Here is a 24,337-nt window from a genome sequence, read left to right as displayed (position 1 = left end):
TTGCGAGATCTGTGAAGGGTCACAGTGGCAGAATCGAGCGTTAATCCTAAATGCGTTGATGTGATACTGAGGATGCATCCTCATGTAGCACTGGATAGGATTCCAATTGATGACACATGATTGATTTTCCAAGTGATGGCACCTGTAATGGCAATGAAAAGAGTATGAGGCTCGATGACTGTGAAGTAAAGCTTTGTCGATTGTCGTGTAAGCCACTAGTATGAGGGTTCAGTGATATCTGGTGATTAGATTGGTCGATTTTGAGAAAGAGATCCAAAGTCAAGAAAGTGGTTGGTTGGAGCAGGGATGAGCTTGAGTGAGTATTGCTCCATAGTGAGCTGCCGAGCTAGCGAAAGGTCGTGTAGTCGAGCTGGTGAAGGGTCGAACTGCCGAGCTGGTGGGAGACCGAGCTGCCGAGCTAATAGCTGAGCTGCCGAGTTGCTAAGCTCGAGAGGGTTCTACAGCTAGAGTAGTGCCTAGAGAAATGTTGTGTTGGTTATGAGCCTAGCAACTTAGCTAAATCTAATGGAGTGGATTAAATGGATATTGAGGGTGAATTGGAGATTTCGCCAATAGGTAAAAAGAGCTCGAATGAGTAGTTTATGAATGGGATTGGTTCTCATGAATGAGGTTTCGATGCTAATGAGATCACCCGATAGCTATGTGTGATACAGTTAGGGGGATGCCCCGGTGAGTGGGCAACTGTTCGAAATTAACCTCGTGGTTAGGGTTAATGGATGTGAAGGAAAGTAGCTAGTGGGGTTGATCGGTAGCCACGGTGGCGGCCGAAGGCGCCGATTGATGATAGCGGTAACGACGAGTAGTGGCTAGTCAGGGTCGTGCGGCGTCGTAAGAGTGGCCAGTCAGTGGCGCTGGTGGCTCTAAAGTGGCCGTTACGGCTGGATGCAACGACGAGCGATGGAAAGATGTCGTCTTGGTCGACTATGGTTGCATTAGATCCAATAGGGCTACTAACCAAATGGTGTGAGTTCGATAGAAGTTAAAGGTATAAGAGAATTCGAGAGAAGCCGGAGCTTCTCGGGGATTAATAAGCTACTTTATGAATGTCAATGTAATGAGGAAAAGGCTAATCCAAGATTAAAGTCGTGGTGGTTGAAATAACCTATGAAAGTTAGGATGCAACGACCTTGGGAAGAGACTCGTTGTTGTCATGGAATTGTTATTGTCAAGGAGGACAAAGAGGACCATTGGGCATGGTAGAGTCTCAAGATCAGGTGTCAGTTGCGAATTGAGAAGTAAGCTGTTAAGGGAAGGCCACATAGTCTCGTGCCTCGTGAGGGTGAGGTTGTGTCGAGGAATTGTGGAATATAGAAAGGTTCGAATGGAATTGAGAATAGGTTAGTAAACTTGGCTAGAAAATTGTCACATGGGTGGTGGTATAACCATGATGGCTTGAATAGTGGAGGTGAGAACCGAAGGCTCGGAGTCATGCTACGGGTGCGATGCAATTAATGACGAACCTGGGCCATGTTGCTGGAGACTGGTGTTGGGCCCCAATGTGCCTATATGGGAGCAACACGGTTGTGAGGACAGGGTGTTGGCTCGCCTAATGCATAGGGCAACACAGTGATTATGCGAGTGGGTAGGGGTTGGCAAGGGTTGTGGTTAAAAGTTCCACAACCTTAAAGCAAAATGGTAGGATTACTTACCCGTTGTAGGGTTTGACAGTTGGAGTAAGGCCTAGTATGGGTCATGATGGCCGAAAATTGAGGTATGGGTGCAGAACATTTAAGAGGGGTTGCACGATGAGAGTTCCCAGATGTGGATAAGTGACCCCCAGTTGGCGAGTGGTATTGGCCAATAAGAAAGGCCTCAGAATCTTTGTGAGCATGGATGGAATCCCTAGTTGGGAGAGTGGTATGGCACGTGCTTCGTTAAGCTCGAGGTGTGGACTCGGGTAGTGCATGTTTTTTTTGGCTAAAGCATGAAGTACCCATTAAGATGTATGGGTATGTAGGTTATGCTTAAATCATAGCGATAAGTGAAGGTCGGCTGGTCAAGGTAGTAGACCATATGAGGAATGGTTGAGTGTGGCTAAATGAGCTAGACGGTTGCTTCCCATGTTGTGCTAGCGTGCTTATAGTCGATAGGTAATGAGAAGTTGCCATGAGGATCAACTCAAGCTATGCATGTGTGTGATTGTCGACAAAATGCCATGGATGCATGGGTGTTAGCGTGCCTGATGGGCATTAGAAATGACATTGTTGTGATTGATCAGTGCTAAGACGTTGCTGTGTTTAATCAGCATAAAATCATGACCATGTGTGATTGGTAATGGAAACATTGCTGTATGTGATCGACGTAAAATCGTTGTTGCCGGATCTGTGACACAAGATTGTTGAGTGTGATTGGCATTGTCGTGTTTGGTTTGGGTTTGATGTGAAAAATGAGAAGTTGATTGCAATGTAATGCTTAGAGGCAATTGAAATCCATCAAGATGATGGATATCGTTATAGTAAGTATGACCAGCGACCAGTAGTGTGATTTGGTGGTTAGCCAAAGTGGCATCGATTGATAAATGTCCTCAAGAGTCAGACTAAAAGCCAAAATGGAACCTTGAGGTGGGGATAGCCCGAGGGAAAGGAGAGCAATGGGAATCTCGAGTAAGGGAATTTGATAAATAGCTCGAGAATGTGGTTGTCTTAAGCAGAAAAGTAAGGTGAAGTGAATTTCGAGGACGAAATTCTTTTAAGGGGGGTGGAATGTAATATCCGTATTACGTGGTATTGAAAAATAAATAATTTTTTATTATTTTAAATGGACCTCGGGTGGTCCGGGAAGCCCAAGGGGTCAAATTCGAATGGAATGAAGCTTGTGAGCAAAGTTTCAATGAGTTGAAAATGAGGTTGATTTCTGCACCCATCTTGTCAATGCCCAATGGGTTAGGGGGATTCGTGATCTATACTGACACATCGAAAAACGGATTGGGGTGTGTTCTTATGCAATATGGGAAAGTGATAGCATACGGATCTAGGCAATTAAAGCCACATGAACGGAATTATCCGACGCATGATCTGGAATTGGCCGCGGTGGTGTTCGCTTTGAAGCTCTGGTGACACTATTTGTATGGTGAGAAATTTGAGGCCTTCACGGACCATAAAAGTTTGAAGTATCTATTCTCTCAAAAAGACTTGAATATGAGGCAGCGGCGATGGATGGAGTTTTTGAAGGATTACGACTGTACGATCCAGTACCATCCTGGGAAGGCAAACTTAGTAGCTGATGCACTAAGTAGAAAGGGGCCTGTGTTGATGGCCAGTTTGATGTCTCGAGAATGGGAACTGGTGGAGGCTTTTAGTCAGTTGATAGTGAATGTGATGCCTAAAGAAATGTCTGTTTACATCGCTAGCTTAACAATTCACTCTCATCTTCTAGAACAGATTCGACAAGCTACTTCCGAGGATTCGAGGATAAAGTCCTGGGTGAATGACCAAGGGCAAGTTAAGAATCCTGATTTAGATTTCTCGAATGGAGTGCTTCGGTTCCAAAATCGAGTCTACGTGCCCAGAGATAAGGATTTGAGGCAAGCAATCCTGGAAGAAGCACATTGGGCTAAATATACTATTCACCCCAGAGCTATCAAGATGTATAAAGACTTAAGGGATTTGTACTGGTGGACAGAAATGAAGAAAAGTGTTGCTCGATACGTAGCCCAATGTGATACTTGTCAACGAATAAAAGCTGAGCATCAGAAACCTGCTGGGAAACTTCAACCGCTAGAAATCCCCGAATGGAAGTGGGAGCATGTGACCATGGATTTCATAACAGGATTGCCAAGAACGCCCACTGGAAATGATGCCACATGGGTAATAGTAGACAGGTTGACTAAATCTGCGTATTTCTTACCCATGAAGGTTGGGCATGTAGTAAGCAAATTAGATCAACTCTACATTAAGGAGATAATTCGATTGCATGGGACGCCGTTCAGCATAGTCTCCGATAGAGACCCAAGATTTACCTCTCGATTTTGGGAAAGTTTGCAGCAAAGTATGGGAACACAGTTACATTTGAGCACTGCTTATCATCCCCAAACAGATGGATAGTCAGAAAGAACAATTCAAACATTGGAAGACATGCTACAGGCTTGTGTAATTGACTTTTCGAGGAGTTGGGAAGAGCACTTACCATTGGTTGAGTTTGCATATAATAATAGCTATCACAGTAGCATCGGGATGGCACCTTATGAAGCCCTCTATGGGAGGAAGTGCAAGACACCACTTTGTTGGATGAAAGTGGGTGAGAGACAACTTTTGGGTCCTGAAATGGTTCAAAGGACTAGTGAAAAGATCAAAATGATTCAAGAACGAATGAAGATTGCCCAAAGTAGGCAAAAATCCTATGTAGATAACCGAATGAGAGATTTGGAGTTCAAAACGGGGGATAATGTATACTTAAAGGTTTCGCCTTTTCGTATGACCTCCAGAGGAAAGAAGCAGGGAAAATTAAGCCCACGGTACATCAGGCCATATGAAGTTTTAGATCGAGTTGGACCAGTCGCATATAAATTGGCCTTACCCCCAGCACTATCTAACATTCACAATGTTTTTCATGTATCTCAATTGAGGAAGTTCGAGCCAGATCCATCTCAACGAACATCCGTAGAAACGGTTGAACTCCAAGATAATTTGTCATATATCGAGGAACCTATGGAAATTCTTGATCGAAAGGAGCAAGTGCTGAGGAATAAAGCAATACCCCTAGTAAAAGTGTTGTGGAGGCATCGCGACCTTGAAGACGTCACATGGGAAAGAGAGCAAGAGATGCGCCAGAAATACCCTTATCTTTTTAATGTATTAGAGAATATGGAATAAATTTTGGGGATGAAATTTTCTTTTAAGGAGGGGTGAATGTAATACCCAAAAATTTTATAAGTTATTGCCATTTAATAAATGAAATATTTTCCAAATTTTTAAAGGGAACTCGGGACACATGGCATAGTAGGATGAAAGTAATAATGGTGACATATCTCGAGGGACACGTGGCACCGTAGGATTGAAAGTAATAATTAGAGTGCTAATCTCGAGATCAAGGAGCTAATTATGTGATGACAAGTGGCATGAGAATAAATTCCAAATCCAAGTAATGATTATAGGACACATGGCAAAGTTTGAATGGAAACACCTAACATTACTTAATCTCCAAGTTTGGGACACTTGGAACCCTAGGATTGGAACACTTGGTGGGATCATCATTAGGCTCAAATCCCAAGTTAAATAGCTTGATATTGGAGTGACATGTGGCATATCTTAATCTAACATAGCCCTAAGAGTGACACTTGGATGAAACTTGTGGCAAAAGCTAAAGGAGTAATCATGAGAAATGATTAAGGTGACACATGGAAAATTGTGGTTGGTTGGGCCTTCTATAAATATGCTAATGAGGGAGAGATTTGGCCATTTCAAAAGGGTGAGGAAAAGGGATTTTTGGAGAGAAAATTCTGAAGATAAAGGGGCGAAACGCTGCCAGAGATCAAGGAAGGAGAAGGCTTTGTCGGGTTTCTGAGCTAGCCTTGAAAAGTAGGGAAAACATCTTCAAAAACTCAAGGTAAGTTCCAAAAGTTTTTTATAATCTTGTAGAGCACTGAAAGATGAAGGTATAGGAAAAAATGGGGGTCGAATCGGAGTTAAAACGGCCGAGTTATGGCCGAAATAGTGAAGGAGGCAGAATCTGGCCGAGGCAAGGGGATGACGCGTGAGATTCACGCGCCAGAAGGGGCTGAGCGTGGCAGCACGTGAGGCTCCTTCTAGGGGTGCGTGAGGGCGCATCCCACATCATTTTTCCTTGAAATTTTGTACTAGTTACCCCCTATTCAATTCCCACCCTTTTGTATAAAAATGTTTGTCATTGAACTTACGCAAGGTCATGATTTGTTAGAAAACAACTTCAGTTTGGGTAAAATTAGCGCTTTCTGGTGAACTCAAAGGTGAGTGGTTTCTAAAACTGTATTTCTTACATGTTGAGCATATCTTTGAGCATATTGGAGGTGAGTGCAAATGCATATCATGTTTATTTCATTTGATACGCATGTTTCTTTCCATTTGCTCATGCATCACTACGTGTGGCTTGTGACTGGTTGTGAATATCATGGGTGAAGGGAGTCTTCACTTGGCCGTGTTGTTAAGCCGTGTTACATGATAAGGTTGGCAGGGGTGATTGCAACACCCTGGCGTCACATCCACCTGGAACATGCATTTTTGCATTTTGCATTTGCACACATGAAGTTAGTTTTAACCCTCACTTAGATTTAACAATCTAACATGGGTGTTCATACCCCTGGAATATTCAAATGTTCCAGATCTATCAGGCTCGAGCTCAAGGGAAAAGGTCTGGAGGTGGTACGAGGGTAGTTATCTTCTTTTATTGTCTCTTATGATGTTATAGTATGTTACAAGATTTGTACTCTAACTTTGACAAAATTTTGTCGCATGGAGAATAAAGTTTACCTTCTTTGCTGTCTTGATAAATTGTGTGTGCGAATGTTTATTTTATGAAAATCCCAACATTTCAGGTTACGATCCTTACTGTAGTATATGGGATTTCCTTAACGCCCGTGTAAATGTTATAGTTATTTTGTACCTTATATACTATCTTGGGATTGGGACGTTACAGCAACTGTGAAGCGGCAACAGCACGCGCAGGGGAGGCTGCGGTGGCTCGCCCTTGAAGCGTCGGTGGCTGGCGGTTATGCAACGGTGAGAAGCGGTCGACCAGTGGCCGGTTGTTGTGGGTGTGCAGGCAGGTCGCGCGCGGGAAGGAGAGTGAGAGGAAGAAGGAAAAGGAAATAAAAGAAAAATAAAAAAAATAGAAATAGAAAATAAAAGAAAAGAAATGGGAAAAAAAGGAAAAAATATGAGAAAAATTTAAAAAAAATTGGGAAAAGTCTAGAAATTATTTTGAGACTTGAGGAGCATGCTGGGGGTTTGAAATCAGAGATTTGGGTGCAAGATTCGCGGCCAATGAGACAATGCCAGTGTGAGTGTTTGGTCGATTTTCTCCTCCATATGGATTTGGGTAAATAAGTTATTTCTTTTCCAGTTACCTCTAATTATGTGAGATAATGTAAAATAATTATTGGTTGGATTAAACCCTAGGTTGAGGTTGTTTGGAAATTGTTGGCGGGTCGTTCTACAATGTAGGGTAAAAATATAAACTCTAGTTTAATTTCTGATGTTAATGGAGTTGGGTTTTGTGTGGTTGCATCTAGGGTTGACCAGGGAGGCGGTGGTCCTAGAAGAGTTAGAGGCTTAGGTTGGAGTTTGTGCCAAGTCCGAGAAGAAGTTTCGAGCCAGGTAAGGGATGACCCCAAGTGCTGGGGGGTCTTGCTTGCATTTGTAAGTGTTTCTTTATGAGTTACATGTAGTAGTTAACATCTGCATGATATGTGTTTTAGTATACCTATGGCCATATGGAGGACTAGTGTTGTGGGAAGGGTTGATTGATGCCTTAACCTATGGAGGTTATGAGGGCATGGAAGACTACCCGTTTTGCATTGCATTTTGCATTACATGCTCGCTTGTGCTTCATTACTTATGCATTGCACCCTTGCTGAGTCTTTATGACTCATGAGATTTTACCTCATGTTGTAGATGATGTATGTCCAGATGGAAGCAGTTATGATGTTGGGAGAATGATGTGGCGACTAGCGGTGTAGCCCGAATTGTATGTTATATATATAATCCTGCATGTATTTGCGAGTGTTGTCTGTATGTTTGTTCTTGTGATTGAATGTAAATGTTGTTGAGCGCTAGATGTATCTAGTTGTTGTAATCCTCATAGTGTGATTAGTGATTGTGAGATTGCTTGATGTATATGGCTTTAGTTGGTGAAGCCAAGTTTTAGATTAGGTAAGGATCAAAAATATATGTTCCCATAAATCCCCAATACTCAATAGATGTTTAATGTGCTAGCTTTATGCCTGGGTTACCTTTGGCTTGTTATGGCAAGCTGAAGAAAAGTGAAGCTCACTTGGGTTTTAGGTTCCATCTTTTGTTCTTCTTTATATGTTTTGGGATCGATTCCTCGAGTTGAGCGAAGGGAAGGACGAAGCCTAGTACCCACCTAGTACGTTTCTTGTTAAAACATAGTCCGACCCTTTAGCAGTTGGTTTGTCGTGTGAGTAATCCGGGTGATTATTCATTGATAGCGCCCGTAGGTGGGAGCAGGTCGTTACATTGTGTGATTGCATCTAGGTTCGATCGAGGAGGTGGTGATCCTAGAAGAGCTCGGAGTCCAGTCAGGCGTTCTCACTCTCGGTAGAGAAAGCTTCGAACTAAGTAAGGAACGACCCCAAAGGTGGGTGGCCTTGCAAATGTGTGATAAAATCGATGAATATGTGTTGTGTGCAGTTGCTTGTTGTGCATGTTCTATAGGTGGTCTAGTAGAGCCCTATAGCCATGGGAAGACTAGATGCATGCTAGGTGTAAAATGGAAGGTTATTGCCTCGAACAGGCTGGTTCGGAGGGCAGTGATAACTTGTTAGTCATGCATTTTTACTTCTCATTGCATCACATATATTATCTTGTTTACATTCATTTGCACCTTTACTGAGTCTTTATGACTCATACGGTTTTACCTCGTGTTGTAAATGTTGCAAGTCCAGATGCAAGTCGTGATGATGTTAAGAGGATGAAATGGCGACTTTGTTGCCCGAGTTTTTGTATGTTATATATTTTTCTGTATGTATACATGTGTATTGAATGTATATGTTGTTGGGCACTAGATGTTATCTAGTTGGTTATAATCAGCATAGTGTAATATGTGATCAGGCAGATTCTTATTGTATGTGGCTTTAGGTTGGGTTGAGCCAAGTTTTCGAATTGTGTAAGGATTGGAAATGAATTTTTCATAAATCCCCAGTGCTCAGTAAATTTGTAATATGTTATTTTATACCTAGGTTATCTTTGGCTTGTTGTGAGGCGAGCTGAAGAAACGTGAAGCTCATTCAGGTTTCAAGTTCCGTTTCGCTATATCTTCTTTAATTGTTTTGGGACCTATTCCTCTAGTGGAGCGAAGAGAAACACGAAGCCTAGTCTTTACCTTAGGCGTTTCTCATTGAAACATAGTCCATCTCTGCATTAATTGTTTGATGTGTGAGTAATTCGGTCGATTATTCACGAGTGGCACCTAGTAGGTGGGAGCGGGTCGTCATAGAAAAGCTTCCCGAACCTTCATCTCTAGTAGCCTTCATTCCTTGGTCATGCTCTCGAACCACATGTGCATGCTTCTTTGCAATATGTTCTTTCATAGCTGTTGTTGTGCCATAGAATTCCCTAGCATCCACCTAAGGGTATTTCAGTCATTTTGGCGCCTAAGGGTATTTCGATCATTAGCCGCTTAGGGGTATTTTGGTCGTTTAGCCTATGCGAGTGAATCCCAAAAGTGGTCCTAAGCCCGAGTTTCAATCCCTAGAAAAAATCATGGTCGAACGACGAAGAAATTATATAAATCGGAGGCCAAACGAATAATATAGGATTTAAGAGGGCAAAAGTGGCATAAGGCAAAAGTGGGGGGTCTCCCCAGTAAATAGCAAGGTCAAGGGGTCAAAATGGGGAGGTCCACTGTTCATGTCCATCTCTCTCTCCTGCATTTTTCTCTCTTGGGCTCTTTGTCAATCTCTCTCCGAGAGAGATTTTTTTCTCTCGGAGAGGATCCTTCTCCTCTCGGCAATCTCTTTGAGAGGGCTCTCTGTCTCGATGTCTCCTCACGGGAAGCTCCCCGATGCTGCGTCTCCTCTCGATAAGGAAGAGCCGCCTTTCGGCGGCCATGGCAGCTCTCTCAGTGAGAGCTGCCTTCTGTTACCAAAGCAGCAGCAGCCCTCTCCGAGAGGGCTGCAATTCTTTCGATCGTGGCCGCTTCTTCTCCTCTCCGCATGCCTCTCAGTGAGCCAGCCCTCAACAAGCCACACAACAAGCACCTCGGTGAAGGCCTCTCCGCAGCCTCTCGGCGAGCCCAAGCTCTCTCTGAGAGCGCTGCACCATCTTCCTTCCGTAGCTCATTCGGTAGCCCTCAGCAATGGCAACGACGGTGTTCTCTCGAAGAGGCTCGAAGCCTCTCCGAAGGCTTCCTCTCGGGAAGGCTTCTTCCCGAGAGGTCCCTCTCCATTTTCTCTCGGAAAGGCCAACCTCCCCAAAAGCTCTCTGCCCCCCAGTCTCTGTTTCTTCTCTCTATAGCCAATATCCAGCATATATATATATATATATGTATGTATGTATATATGATATATGTATAATTACGCTGGAGGTAGCCAACAATTGGACTCATGGACTGGGATAGGATGTAATGTCATCCCACACTCTTATGATGCTCTTGTCCTCGCATTACATTATGTAGGCAACATAATATATATATATATAATAATATATGATGTTTATATAATGCTTGGATGGCTCCATACGTGATGTGTTTGTAGAATATGATTTAATATACTTATATTTGTGGAATGAGATGCATCCCTGAGCAGTGGTTAAGCAAGTACCACCTCGAAGCATCTCTCATTAAGCCCAGAGCTACACTTGGGCAGGTCCTTTAAGGGCCGAAACCCTACTTCGACAACCCTATGTAAGGCCCACTTTCTCTCGGAGAGCCCCCTAAGCTGTCCAGCTCTCCGGGAGGGATTCCTTTTAAGCCCGTCTAATTGCCACTAACGTGCAGGTCCATCCCCAGTGCTCCGTAACAATACCATGATCAACCCTCTCTCATCAGGAAAGGTATAATTGTTTCATATTCAATAATAGCATGCTTCACTTGTCTGTTGAACTGTTTTTCTATTGGTACTGACTTAAGCATCGGAAGGCATACGCGGGTGAGAAATCCCCCGTGCCTTCTAACTTGTTCCTATGAGTGCAGATATGTCTCTGGCATATACAAGGTCACTTTTGGGAGTTCCCGAGGTTGCCCTCTATAATATCCCATATTTTCGTGAAGTTGCCACGTATTTTAAGTGAGTTTAAAATATCGAAAAATATACTTGAAATGACAACAAGTGACCGAATCAGTCGTAGGGAGTATCCTAGAGCTTAGATACCTAAGGTTAAAGGTATATTTTTGACGAGCGTCTCGAGGCGAGATTTATGACGCTAAAAGAAATCAAATCAGATATAGTTTTCGGTTAAGCTAAGTTGTAGCCTAAAAATACCGAATGATGGTAAGAGGCTTCCGAAAAATCATATATATTGAGTAATTTTGAGTTATTAATTTTGGAATTTTAAGTATCTCGATAAATTTGATATTTGAAGGTGTAATTGTAATTAGAAAATTATCCAAACGAAATAAGGATAAAATAAAGAGCTTATGTGGTAAATACTAAAGTTGAGGCTTGAAATAAGGGCCAAAGTGTTATTTGGAAGAACTTTGGGGTATTAGCTTGGATTTCAAAAGTTCAATTCATTCTAATTTTGGATTTCAAAAGCCACTCAATTATGGCTTTGAGTCTTTGGAGTCCATGGCTAAGATTTTGACAAGTGGCATAATGTGATTGGTTGGAGAAATCTATAAAAAGGCACCATGGGTTGTTCTCAAATCATTCCAAGTAAGCTTGAGAGTTGAAGCACTCTAAGAGGAGGAGCTTTCTCTAGAGAGAGAGTAGGAAGTTCGGCAAGAAGGCGGGAAGGAATCGAAGGAGAAGCCGGGGAGAACGAGCCTCGCTGAAGTTACAAGCCTTCGCTGGAATTTGCCAAAATCAGTTAGAAAAACAGCGAGGTAAGTCCCTTTTTTTTTATAATCCTGTAGAGGGGGAAGAGAGGGTCGCGCAGGTTCAAACGGGGGTCAAATCGGAGTTAAAATAAGGGAGATATGACTAAAATACGAAAACGACGCAATGTTGTCCGAAATCTGGAAGCAGCGCGTGAGATACACGTGCCGGAAGTGGCTGCGGGTAAAGGCGCGTGAGCCACCTTCTTGGGGTACGTGAGGGCGCGTGAGAGGTCCATTTTCCTTCAAATTTTCCAGGTATGCCCCTAATTTAATACCCTTAAATCCTATAGAAAAATATTTGAGGTTAGGTTTACCTAAACACATGTTTTCTGTAGAAACCTAGGCCATTTGCTGTGAAATTATACCGTCTAAGAGATAAACCAACAAGGTGAGACTCCTATACTCCAAATCCTATTTTTTATTCTCTTATGAGAGACTTCTATTGCATGAGACGTGTTTCGTGAAGTTCTTATACATAAACGCTTGTTATTCTCTTACGTGAAATCATGTTCAATATATGAAATGTATTTTTCTGAAAATATATGCTATTGGCTTTTTAACTGTTGCATTTATAAAATTCGTGTGGCCACACTGTTGTACCTATTTGTTGTTGGCTGAGGACAAAAGTCGGATATCCCCCGAGAGGAGCTATGCGTGCGCCATCGAGAAAGCTCTCGTGGGGAAGACTGTGAGCCTAAGGAACAACGGATGTGGTGCTTGCATGAGTGCTATGAGGTCGGGCCGAAGTAACATGGTTAGGGACCTCCCGAGAGGCGTTATGCGTGCGCCATTGAGAAAGCTCTCGTTGGAAGAGGCTAACGTGTTCACGAGGCACTTCGGAGTAGTTCTCGTTGTCTTCTCATACATTTTATACCGGATCATGCATCGATATAAACTGTTTTTTTGGAGTTTCTCACTAGAAGATTCATCTTCTAATTGGACTATGTCCCTGGAATATTCAACGTTTTAGGTTCGACGAGCAGCTCTAAGGGAAAAGAGATAGCTGGAGATTTAGCTTGAATTACTGTCTATAGCATGATTAGCATATTTTTGTGTGAACCTATGTAATTTTTGATATGTTTAAGATGTTCAGTTATCACTTGATGATGTCTATGTAATATATTTTGTAGACATCTTGAACAATTTTATGATAAATAAAGTATTATGGTTGTGAATCATAACAGGTTCGATCTAGCTTCCGCATTAAAGATTTTAACGCCTGTCTTAGCTATTTGATTATTGGGTTTGTTAAGCTGAGAAGGTAAAAATTAGGGTTTTTGGGGATATTGTGTGATGTATGACAACTATTGTGATATGAAAAATTTTTATATTCCCAAAATCCTAAGTTATAACACGCTCAAGAAAATTGGGATGTTACACCCTCAGAGGTCCCCATGCGACCCCGGTCAGTACATTGAGGACCAAAGCTACCCGACGCCTATCTGCACCAGTAAACTCCTGCCAGCTGTCAAGCTCGCTCTACCTCAGCTCTAGCTTTCCCTCTTTTCAAATTCTATTGTCGTGATTTTTTTCTATCCACTACAATAGCATTCTTCATCTAGTCCATTTTCTTTAGTCAAAAGACGATGCATTATTTGGCAAAATCCCTCTAAGACAAATTGTGCTAGTTGACCACTATTCTGGGAAGTGAGGTTCTTTAGGATGAGTCTTGTTTGCTAGAAATAGACCCACGTATCTGAAAACCAAACTGGAGCATTGTTATTGTACATGCCTTTTCAAACTAAAAACTCCTCATATGCTCTCTTTCTTGGGTAATCACCTTGCGCCCTTTATCTCAAATAACCCCATTTTCTTTTCTTAATTAGGCATGCACCCGGAGTGAGCCCAACCTCCTTCAAAATGACTCCCCTCTTTTCTTTTTCTATTCTTCCTTCTGACTTTCAGTCCAACCAAAAAGTAAAGAGCCATTGTTGTGGACTAAACCCGTAGGAGAGTCTTCCCGAAGTAGCCAGTGCACATTTGTCGTCTTGGAGGAAACAATTCCCTCAGTGGAAGACTTTCTCGACGTCATAGCCTATCTCTCTTGAGAAATCCCTTTATAAACGATCATTCACATGTGACTAACTTCCTGTATTTGCATGATTCCCCCTGGTCGAGCTTCGTTCTCAGGAAGAATCCAAGGAGACACTTCCCCTGCTTGCATTACCTTACATTGTCCTGCGATAATGAGGCTTTCCTATTCCAAGCCCACTTCCTTCTGGGGAGGGGGTTCTCTCAAAGGCCTTTGTGTACTTAACCCCAAGACAGCACCATGAATCACTTCCCTACTGAGGAAGGAGCACCGCACCCTAACATGCGCGTGTCACTTGTCCCTGTTCCCTATGCTACCTATAAATACCCCTAAGCTCCTTAGCTTAGACAAGCAAGTAAAGGAAGAAAAAAAGGCAATAGATAGCAAGCCAAGCAAATGGAAAGCAAAGACAACTATGCCATACAACATTGCTCATTTTCATCCCACCTCTTCCCACTTGCATTTTGCATTCTATGCTCGCATTTCCCTTACTACTTTTTATCTTGTAAACCCCATGGGAAGATGAAGAACCTCCTACCTCTTTTCATCAACCTCAACTCCTCTGGCTCTATAGCTCTCCCTGCTAACAAATCGAGCCCCTCCTAAGCCAGTGGACGAAGTCAATCTTGTATGACCACATCTTCTCTTGGATCTTGCCGACCGAGCGGGATGCCCAAGGGGTGCCTCATTTTTTCCAATTGCTCGTTGAGTTTCCCCACAACAAATAAATTTTTATTGTATCCTGATAACAATAGAAAGAGAACCCACCAATAGTGCTAGGACACACACATTAATTCATTAAACATACAAAAAGTAACAACCTGTTTACTTATGGAAAATGACTTCCAATTTTTTATCTCTAATTTTTCTATATTTAAATGTTAAAAGTACATAGAACTATTTTTCAATCCAGAAAATTAAACAAATATTAAAAAAATTATATTTTTTTCATTTATGTAACTTGTGTATGAGACTATGAGACAATTCAATTCAATTTTGAAAAATTATGTTTTTTAAATCTCCATTCTCTTTTTGAAAATTTTTTGTATTTAAATAAGTTTTATAATTATCGTTGCTCAAATTCAACAATAATTTTTTTTTTTTTTTTTGTATGAGAAAGTATCGCAATCAGGGTTTGTGAGGACCTACACAAAACTGATTAAGGGCGCAAGTGAGCCTTACTTTGCAAGCCCTACGATACTTAAATTCGTCTCTCCAATGAAGTGTAGAAAGTTAATGGTGTTATAGTTTCTATAGAGTTGTGAGTGTACTATTTCTAAAGGATGAGCCTTCTATTTATATGGGGAGGAGTCTAACAAGTGAAGGGAGAGCCACAATCTTCGGCAAGTATTTTGGATAATCTTTCAAATTTCTAAACGATTATATTGGAGGTCTGTGAGAGTCTCACAAATAGTAGTGGCAGGGTGATGCATAAATTTCTAAAAGGGTTTCTTAATGGCCTTGAGAGAGGCTTTCAGGTGTGGTCACGAAAGGGGCTCAAAAGAGGTTCTCACATGAGATCTCGAGATGGTCTCTTAAAGGTCTTAAGAGAGGCTCTTAGGTGAACTCACTCTGTCTCAGTCATTCAATCTTAGTCATCTGATGACTTCATGCACCTATGGCTTGTTTCTCTGGATTTCCTTTTTTGATAGACTTTTAGACCTCTTTCTTTAGGCTTCGGTATCTCTTTGGGTATGAGTGTCACCTCCTCTCTTAGAACTGTCGAGGAGAAAGTGCTACTGCAAAAGGGATAAAATAAAAATTCACAATAAATCTGAAATCTAGAATCAACTATAAATTTACTAATCTAAATACATCATAACTGTACTGTAACAATTCTGAACTGTCATAAACTGAAACAATAACTACTGGCTAAAAATAAATCCCTCATCTAAGTAACTAGAAACTTAAAACTCAAGGCACAAAATAACACCCAGACATCTTTTGTTCTTGAGCAGCTCCTCGTACACACTCTACTATTTGACATTGCTAAGCCCTACATCTGAAATTGCCCCGCTAGGACCTAGAATGGTGAAGAATATAAGGTGAGTTACAAAACTCAGTAAGTAATAATTATGAAAGAAAAGATGTAGCTAAATCAAATAACATCTATACTCATAAAGTACTAGTTGTTCTTGCACTGAGGGATTAATAATCACTATAAGATATCAGTGCACGTAAATTGGAAAAAAAAAATGCAAGTAAGCAACTTCGACCATTGGACCCACATGAGTTAAAATACATACCTATCTGATCTGAAATCTACAACCATGAAAGGTGTAAGCACATACTTTGGGCATTGAGCCCTAGCCCCCTAGTAGTGTAACACCCCGCCCTATACAGGCATGTCACTATAAGGAAATTCTCGGGGTTTCTTTTTTTTTGATACCCGCGGCGCCTGTGAGCACAATCTTCGCATGCAGATGAAACACCCGTCGTAAAACTACATCCGGCTCCCGCGGTGATCAAAGAACCACTCCTCATGCAGATATATACCCCGAGAGTTCCAGTCTTACTCATTTAGCTAGAAATAACCAATCTTAACTGAACGAGATAAAATAAACACAGCGGAATACTTAATTAATCAAAATGACGTGGCCCACCACGTGTTACACACAAAATGTTCCCATACCGATATGTGTATACAACATTGATACTAACGATTACAACACCGTCGAGCGGTTGCTCATACATACAACATTATAAATACTAGTGTTTCCAAAGTAATACAACAATTATCAAATAAACACCACAGATTCACCGGCCGTGTCCTCGACCTCGCAGCTGTCCCTGACTGGAACGTTGAATGTTCCAGGGGCATAACCCATGTTAGATGATAAACCATCTAAGTGAAGGCATGAAACAGATGTACAATGCATAAAGACATACGAGCATGGCATACTATACGACAACATGCAAGACACATCTAACTCGAGATATCACCTTGACATACTTAATCCCTCGAATATCCCACTGAGGCACACGTTCACCTGGTCCAACGTTAATCCCTCGAGTGCACCGTCGTGACACCCGTTCACCTGGTTTAACATTATTCCCTCGAGTGCCCCAGTGTGACACCCGTTCACCTGGATTAACATTGTCCCAATCTCAAGTAGACCCCTTATCGCCCCATATGGACCCAACGATGCAATTAGACTTGACCCTATATGATATGAAAATTTACACGCCATGCACCAATACTTTTAAAAATAAACAGTTAATGCAATATTGACACAACGAATATAAGTAAATGCCTTGTGAAATAAGCTAAGTCTAGGAGCGTACAAATACTCACAAGAACTCACCAAAAGCACTTTAAGACACTTTCGAGTCAAGGTAAGACTAAAATCAAACCACTCACCTTAATTCGGAAAAGTCTGGATTTTGCCTCGAAAAACGTGCCACACCTCAAAAATTGTGTAATTCTTCTTCCAATGACCCAATTGATTCCTATTTCACCATTTAAGACCTTTAGAATCAATATTTCTATTTTTCCACAATTTCTCTATTTTTATTTATTTTTCAAACATTTCTATCTTCGGAAATTCATTAAAAATACCTAACATCAATTTTCACAAAATATTTTTCCATGATAATTCTTAAAATAATTTTACCTAAATTCTGAAATTAAAATAAAAGAAAAACCATACCTCACGCGCCCTCACGCGCCACCCAGAGGTCCCGCGAGTGGTTGCCACGCGCCGCCGCACAGTCTTCTTCTCCGGTCGTCTTCTCCGATTCCGGCGATGTCCAATGCCCTAAATTCTTATAGGGGCTTGTAGATCTCTTCAATGCGACCTCAATGGTGCCCTTAATCGTCGGAAAAAGTGGCCGGAGGTGGGTTTAAAACCCAGTTGCAGGTCGCGGTGGCGGCGGTTCGGTTTTCCGGCCAAACTTCCAAAACCCCTCTAAATCTACACCAAACGCTCCCAAATGCTCCAGAAATGATCCCCTCAACCCAAGGAACAAAAGCCCCTTATCCCTCAAGCTCGATTCAAGCAAAAACACAAGAAATTTGAGCGATTTTTGTTTTTGAACCCTCGGCCGAAAACCTCCTTTTATACTCGTTTTGGACCCGATTTCCTACCATATCCGGCTCGTCCTTATCCCTTAAGCCCAAATCTATCCTCTAAACCAATCGAAAAACACCACATCAAGCGCTAGATCCCTCGAAAAATTCGGCCAAATCGGAAATCTTTTGGCCATTAATTCCGATCACATCAAGGCCATTTTCCGGCCAATGGTAGCTCCCAACGGCCTCGTCGTCGCCTGGAGGCTAGCCTAGAGCCTCCGGGTGACCTGCCCGATGCCCCAGAAGCGGCCGCCGGCGGCCATAGGCGGCCGGTCGGTTTCACACCAAGCAATTTTCAAAAATTGCATTTTAGCCCCCAGCCAACTTTTAATTGAATTTTCTTTTATTTCCTGATACCCCTAGACTATCTAGCACCTTCACCATTACCCTCAGGTTGTATATTTCCTATTTCCCTTTGGAATTTCTGAAAAACTTGTCATCTTGATCTCCCTCGGGCAGTTTACAAAAATTGCACTTTTGCCCGGGTGCTCCTAATTACGTGCTTTTGACTTCAATCCTTTGAAAGTCCCTTGATTGTGTTGAGTATTGCTTATTTGAACCATTTTGACCTTTGTTGATCCACTTGACACAGTCCCTCGCCTTCTGTTTATGTTAGCATATTGCACTTAGGCCCGAAACTATTGTAAATTTCATTTTGATCCCATAACTTCCAAAACTTCTCTTGATATTTAATACTGGGTATTACATCCTCCCCCTCTAAAAAGAAATTTCATCCTCGAAATTACTAATTTACAATGTTAAATAAATGCGGATAGGAAATCTTCATCTCTTTTTCACGTTCCCAAGTTGCCTCTTCTTCGTCATGATTACCCCATAATACCTTCACTAAGGGAATAACCTTGTTCCTTAAGACTTGATCCCTTTGATCTAAGATTCGAACTGGTTCCTCAGGGTACGTTAGATCATTTCGTATCTCAATGGTCTCATTTCGAAGTACCTGCGTAGGGTCTGGCTCATGTTTCCGTAGTTGAGTCACATGAAACACGTCGTGGATATTTGATAATGCCACAGGTAAAGCTAATCTGTAAGCCACTAATCCAATTTTCTCCAAAATCTCATAGGGTCCTATGAATCTTGGGCTTAATTTCCCTTTCCTTTTTCCTCGAATCACGGATTTAAATGGAGAGACTTTTAAGTATGCCTTGTCACCGACCAAAAATTCCAAGTTTCGCCTTCGTTGATCAGCATACGATTTCTGTCGACTTTGACTTATCCTCATTTTCTCTTGTATTTGCTTAATCTTCTCAGTAGTAGTCTGAACAATCTCGGGTCCCACTAATCCTACTTCTCCAGTTTCTACCCAGCAGAGTGGTGTTCTGCATTTTCGCCCATATAATGCCTCGTAGGGAGCCATTCCAATGCTGCTGTGGTGCCCGTTATTGTAGGCAAATTCTACCAACGGTAGATGTTTTTCCCAACTTCCCGAGAATTCCAAAATGCATGCCCTCAACATGTCCTCGAGCGTTTGAATTGTCCGCTCGGACTGTCCGTCAGTCTGAGGGTGATAAGCTGTGCTGAGCTTCAATTGTGTTCCCATACACTTGTGGAAACTTTCCCAAAATCTTGACGTAAATCGTGGGTCTCGATCTGACACTATACTTGCAGGTATTCCATGCAATCGTACTATTTCCTCAATGTACAGCTGAGCCAGAGCGTGAGTCGGTTGCCTTATCTTAATAGGCAAGAAATGTGCCGACTTGGTCAGTCGATCCACTATTACCCAAATAGCATCATTTCCTTTGGGACTTCGAGGTAGATTGGTTACAAAATCCATAGTGACGTGATCCCATTTCCACTCGGGAATGTCCAATGGTTGTAACTTTCCTCCCGGACGCTGATGCTCAATTTTGATACGTTGACAGGTGTCACATTGTGCCACGTACCGTGCCACGTCCTTCTTCATTCCTGGCCACCAATAAATTTCCCTAAGATCCTTATACATTTTTGTTGATCCGGGATGTACTGTGTATCTTGCCCGATGAGCTTCTCCCAAGATAACTTGTCTTAGACCCTGATCCCTTGGCACGTATGTTCTTCCTTGAAATCGAAGTATACCACCATGGTAACTGAATTCAGGTGCTTTAACTTGATCGTTCTCATCTATCCACTGACTTCTTCTTGTGTCTGACTGAAGAGCTGATTTGATTTGATTCACCATATCAGGTTGAATTGTCAGATTTGCCATATATCCCTTGATTGGTTTAGGCTTAACACCTACTGTTAGGTGGCTAAATTCCTCGATCATCATGTTAGCCACAATTTCGGAGCTTCTTCGGCTAAGAGCGTCTGCAACTATGTTCGCCTTTCCTGGATGATAGGAGATGGTACAATCATAATCCTTCAAATACTCCATCCATCTTCTTTGTCTCATGTTTAACTCTTTCTGAGAAAATATGTACTTCAAACTTTTATGGTCCGTAAAAATCTCAAATTGTACCCCGTAGAGATAATGTCTCCATAACTTCAAAGCATAAATTATAGCTGCTAATTCCAAGTCGTGAGTTGGGTAGTTCTGCTCATGTCTTTTCAATTGCCGAGATCCGTAAGCGATTACTTTTTCATCTTGCATTAGAACACATCCTAACCCTATTCCCGATGCATCACTATACACCACAAACTTTCCTGCCTCCGTTGGCATTGCTAGAATCGGTGCCGTGGTTAATCGTGCCTTAAGTTCTTGGAAACTTTGCTCACATTTAGCATTCCATTCAAATTTAACTTCTTTCTGCGTCAATCGAGTAAGTGGAGCCGATATCTTTGAAAACCCTTCTACAAACCTTCTATAGTATCCAGCTAGTCCAAGAAAACTTCGGATCTCCCCAACGGTCTTAGGTGCTTGCCATTTTTGAACTGCTTCTATCTTTGCTGGATCGACAGCTATACCTTCTGCAGAAATTATATGTCCAAGAAATGCTACTTGAGTAAGCCAAAATTCACATTTCGAGAACTTGGCGTACAATTTGTGGTCTTTTAAAGTCTGCAAGACTATCCTTAAATGTTTTTCATGATTACTCTCACTTGCAGAGTATATCAGAATGTCATCTATGAACACTATTACAAACTTGTCCAGGTATGGTCTAAACGTTCGGTTCATTAAATCCATAAATGCAGCAGGTGCATTGGTCAATCCAAACGGCATCACTAGATATTCGTAGTGACCATACCGTGACCGAAACGCAGTCTTGGGCACATCTTCCTGTTTGATCTTCATTTGATAGTACCCAGACCGAAGATCTATCTTAGAAAATACTCTAGCTCCTTGGAGTTGGTCAAACAACTCTTCAATCCTAGGCAAAGGGTACTTATTCTTTATAGTTACCTTGTTCAACTGTCGGTAGTCAGTACACATACGTAGGGTACCATCTTTCTTTTTCACGAACAATATCGGAGCTCCCCAGGGTGACACACTTGGTCTGATAAATCCTTTGTCGGTCAAGTCCTGTAATTGCTCCTTCAATTCCCTCATCTCAGCTGGGGCCATCTTGTACGGAGGTATGGATATTGGCTGTGTACCTGGTATAAGATCTATCGAAAATTCAATTTCTCTTTGGGGAGGTAATCCTGGTAATTCCTCAGGAAATACCTCAGGATACTCATTCACGACCCTCACTGATTCCAACTTGAGACTTTTCTTTCCTGATTCGGGTTTGGCTGATTGCAATGTGTGCAGTATCACGCCATTTTCTCTCTTAGTCTTCCTACTTTGACCCTGGAACACCACCCATTCTCTGTTAAGCTTGGGTAAGCTCACGGTCTTACTCTTACAATCTATTTTAGCCTCATGTAGCGATAGGAAATCCATACCGATAATTATGTCGAAATCTTGAATGTCTAATACCACTAAATCAATCTTAAAACTTTCCGATCCCATACTAAAAATACACTCGCGGCACCCTACTGCAGTTCTTAGAGTTGAACCCATAGGAGTGGCTATTACCATTTGATAACCCAATTCCTTAGGTTCTAATTTTAAACCTTCTAATGATGCATGCGACACAAATGAATGCGTAGCACCTGGATCAATTAAAGCATGAGCTGGAATATTCGAAAAGAACAGTGTACCTTCAATAACTGCAGGATCGGCCTCAGCGTCCTCACAAGTCAGATTGTACACTCGGCCTGGACGAACATTTTGTGCACTTCCACTCGGTGGTTCCATCTTCTGTCTTTTTGAGCAATCGCGCGAGATATGCCCTGGTTGACCACAATTGTAACACACCACCTTTCCCTGATTCCCAACCTGGGGCATTGCTTTGATCTTTGGGCAATTTCTCCCAATGTGACCTTCTTCGCCGCATCCATAGCACCGCAAGACACATCTCTTCCCAGGGTGTTTCCTCTTACATCGAGGACACTTCCCGTCATCCCTTGGTTGAGTCGTCGGACTGCCTAGTTTACCGCTCTTACTTCCTTCCTCTGTCTTGATGATCTTGGCTCGTGTCAGATTTCTCTCAATGGTCAAAGCTCGGTGCAATGCTTCTTTGTAAGTTTCAACGTCCCATCCACTTAAAACTTGTTGGAGATGTTCTTGTAGTCCTGAAACAAACTTTTGTGCCTTCTGACTCTCGTCAGTCTCATACATGGGTACATACTTAATCAGTTGAATGAACCGATTATCATATTGACTCACAGTCATCTCTCCTGTCTGCTTGAGCCTCATAAACTCCCAAATTCTTTCTTCCTTCCAACTCTTGGAAAAATACTTGGCGTTAAACTCCTCCTTGAATCCCGCCCAAGTATAGGTTGGTACATCCTCATTCTCAGCTTCACGCTCCTGTTGAGACCTTATTAATGATCGTTCGGTAGACTGCCACCACCGACCTGCTTCTTCTTCCAGTGTGTAGGTTGCACACCTCACCTTCTCCTCTTCACTGCATTGGAGATGTTGAAGTAGTTTCTCGGTCTGCTCCAGCCAATACTCGGCTGAGCTAGGATCATCGCCTGTCCTTCCTTTGAACACAGGGGGTCTCAAATGTCGGTATCGCTCCAAAGCTGTGGTCGTGTGCCGCGTAGGCTCCTCTCGACTCACGTATGTTAGCATATTTTCTAAAAATCGCTCCATTCGCTCAAATCGGTCCTCACTGGAGCTCGATTCCCCGACGTATCTTCTGTTCCCTCCTGAGTGATTCCTGCGATCATCCTGATCTTCGAGATTATTTCCTTCTCTTCTTCCACTTACGTCATGAGCTGCGTCCCGTAGCCTTCGTGTATTCACCATCTGAAGTGAATCACGGAAATAGATTATACTCAAGACAAGATTGTTTCTACACAAAGGGGACAGTTTTATTTCTTTATAATATCCCACAAACAGAACAACTTAGTACAACCGAAAAGGAGAATAGACATAACATCTTATTTTATTTTATATTATATTTACATATCGCTTCGTCCAACAACTATCTCTTCGGCCCTACTCAGTAGTTCTTCGGCCTCCAGACCCATGACTCCTTGTGGTCCCCGTCACTGTCGGATGCTACCGGGGGTCCTTCGTCATCATCTTGGACTTCCTGAGATTCCTCATCTGATTCCTCATCAGAGCTAATATCTATGACCTCATCCGCGAGATTTGCAGCAATCTCTGCCTGTTCCTCCTCATCCATAACGTCCCCGAGTAGATCCTGATGCTCGTTCCGCATTCTTGCGCAGAATTCACGTAGAGAGTCGTCTTCCCAGTCCTGCCATAACCATTGCGCAAAAGTCTTCCATTCCCCCTCCAGCTGGTCAATAAGAAATCCGATCTGAAACTCTGATAAATCTACCATCTGTCGGTAACTAGGGGGCACATCATCAATAATTTCCTCCATTGCAAGCAAAAACACATTCATGTCCTCATTTTGCGGGTTTCCTCGAGCTTCGATCCTATTTGCCCAATGTGACAGCAGCACTTGATCCACCATTGTCTACTAATAATACACAAAGATTTTCCTCAGAAACCTCAAACAAGTGTTTCCTAAAGTTTTCATATGACACCTAGAATCCATATTCATGTTCTAAGTTAACAAACCTAACCGTGCTAAGTTCAATAACCTAGCCGAGTCATCCTAGGGTTTTAACCTAGGGCTCTGATACCAATTGTAACACCCCGCCCTATACAGGCATGTCACTATAAGGAAATTCCCGGGGTTTCTTTTTTTTTGATACCCGCGGCGCCTGTGAGCACAATCTTCGCATGCAGATGAAACACCCGTCGTAAAACTACATCCGGCTCCCGCGGTGATCAAAGAACCACTCCTCATGCAGATATATACCCCGAGAGTTCCAGTCTTACTCATTTAGCTAGAAATAACCAATCTTAACTGAACGAGATAAAATAAACACAGCGGAATACTTAATTAATCAAAATGACGTGGCCCACCACGTGTTACACACAAAATGTTCCCATACCGATATGTGTATACAACATTGATACTAACGATTACAACACCGTCGAGCGGTTGCTCATACATACAACATTATAAATACTAGTGTTTCCAAAGTAATACAACAATTATCAAATAAAC

General features: G+C 42.2%; 1 protein-coding gene across 1 annotated transcript; it reads right to left on the bottom strand.

Annotated features, from left to right (window-relative positions):
- Nucleotides 1-18,561: 18,561 nt before the first annotated feature.
- Nucleotides 18,562-23,734, bottom strand: LOC127804446 (uncharacterized). Its single transcript, XM_052341310.1, has 4 exons — nt 23,276-23,734; nt 20,244-23,055; nt 19,721-20,144; nt 18,562-19,153 (listed from the first exon to the last, which is right to left on the bottom strand). The coding sequence occupies exons 1-4, from the start codon at nt 23,732-23,734 to the stop codon at nt 18,562-18,564; spliced, it is 4,287 nt and encodes a 1,428-aa protein (XP_052197270.1).
- Between the last annotated feature and the right edge of the window lie 603 nt (nt 23,735-24,337).

Source organism: Diospyros lotus, chromosome 6 (assembly GCF_014633365.1).
Source record: "Diospyros lotus cultivar Yz01 chromosome 6, ASM1463336v1, whole genome shotgun sequence".
NCBI classification, from domain to species: domain Eukaryota; kingdom Viridiplantae; phylum Streptophyta; class Magnoliopsida; order Ericales; family Ebenaceae; genus Diospyros; species Diospyros lotus.
This window is presented reverse-complemented; position numbering and strand designations above follow the sequence as displayed.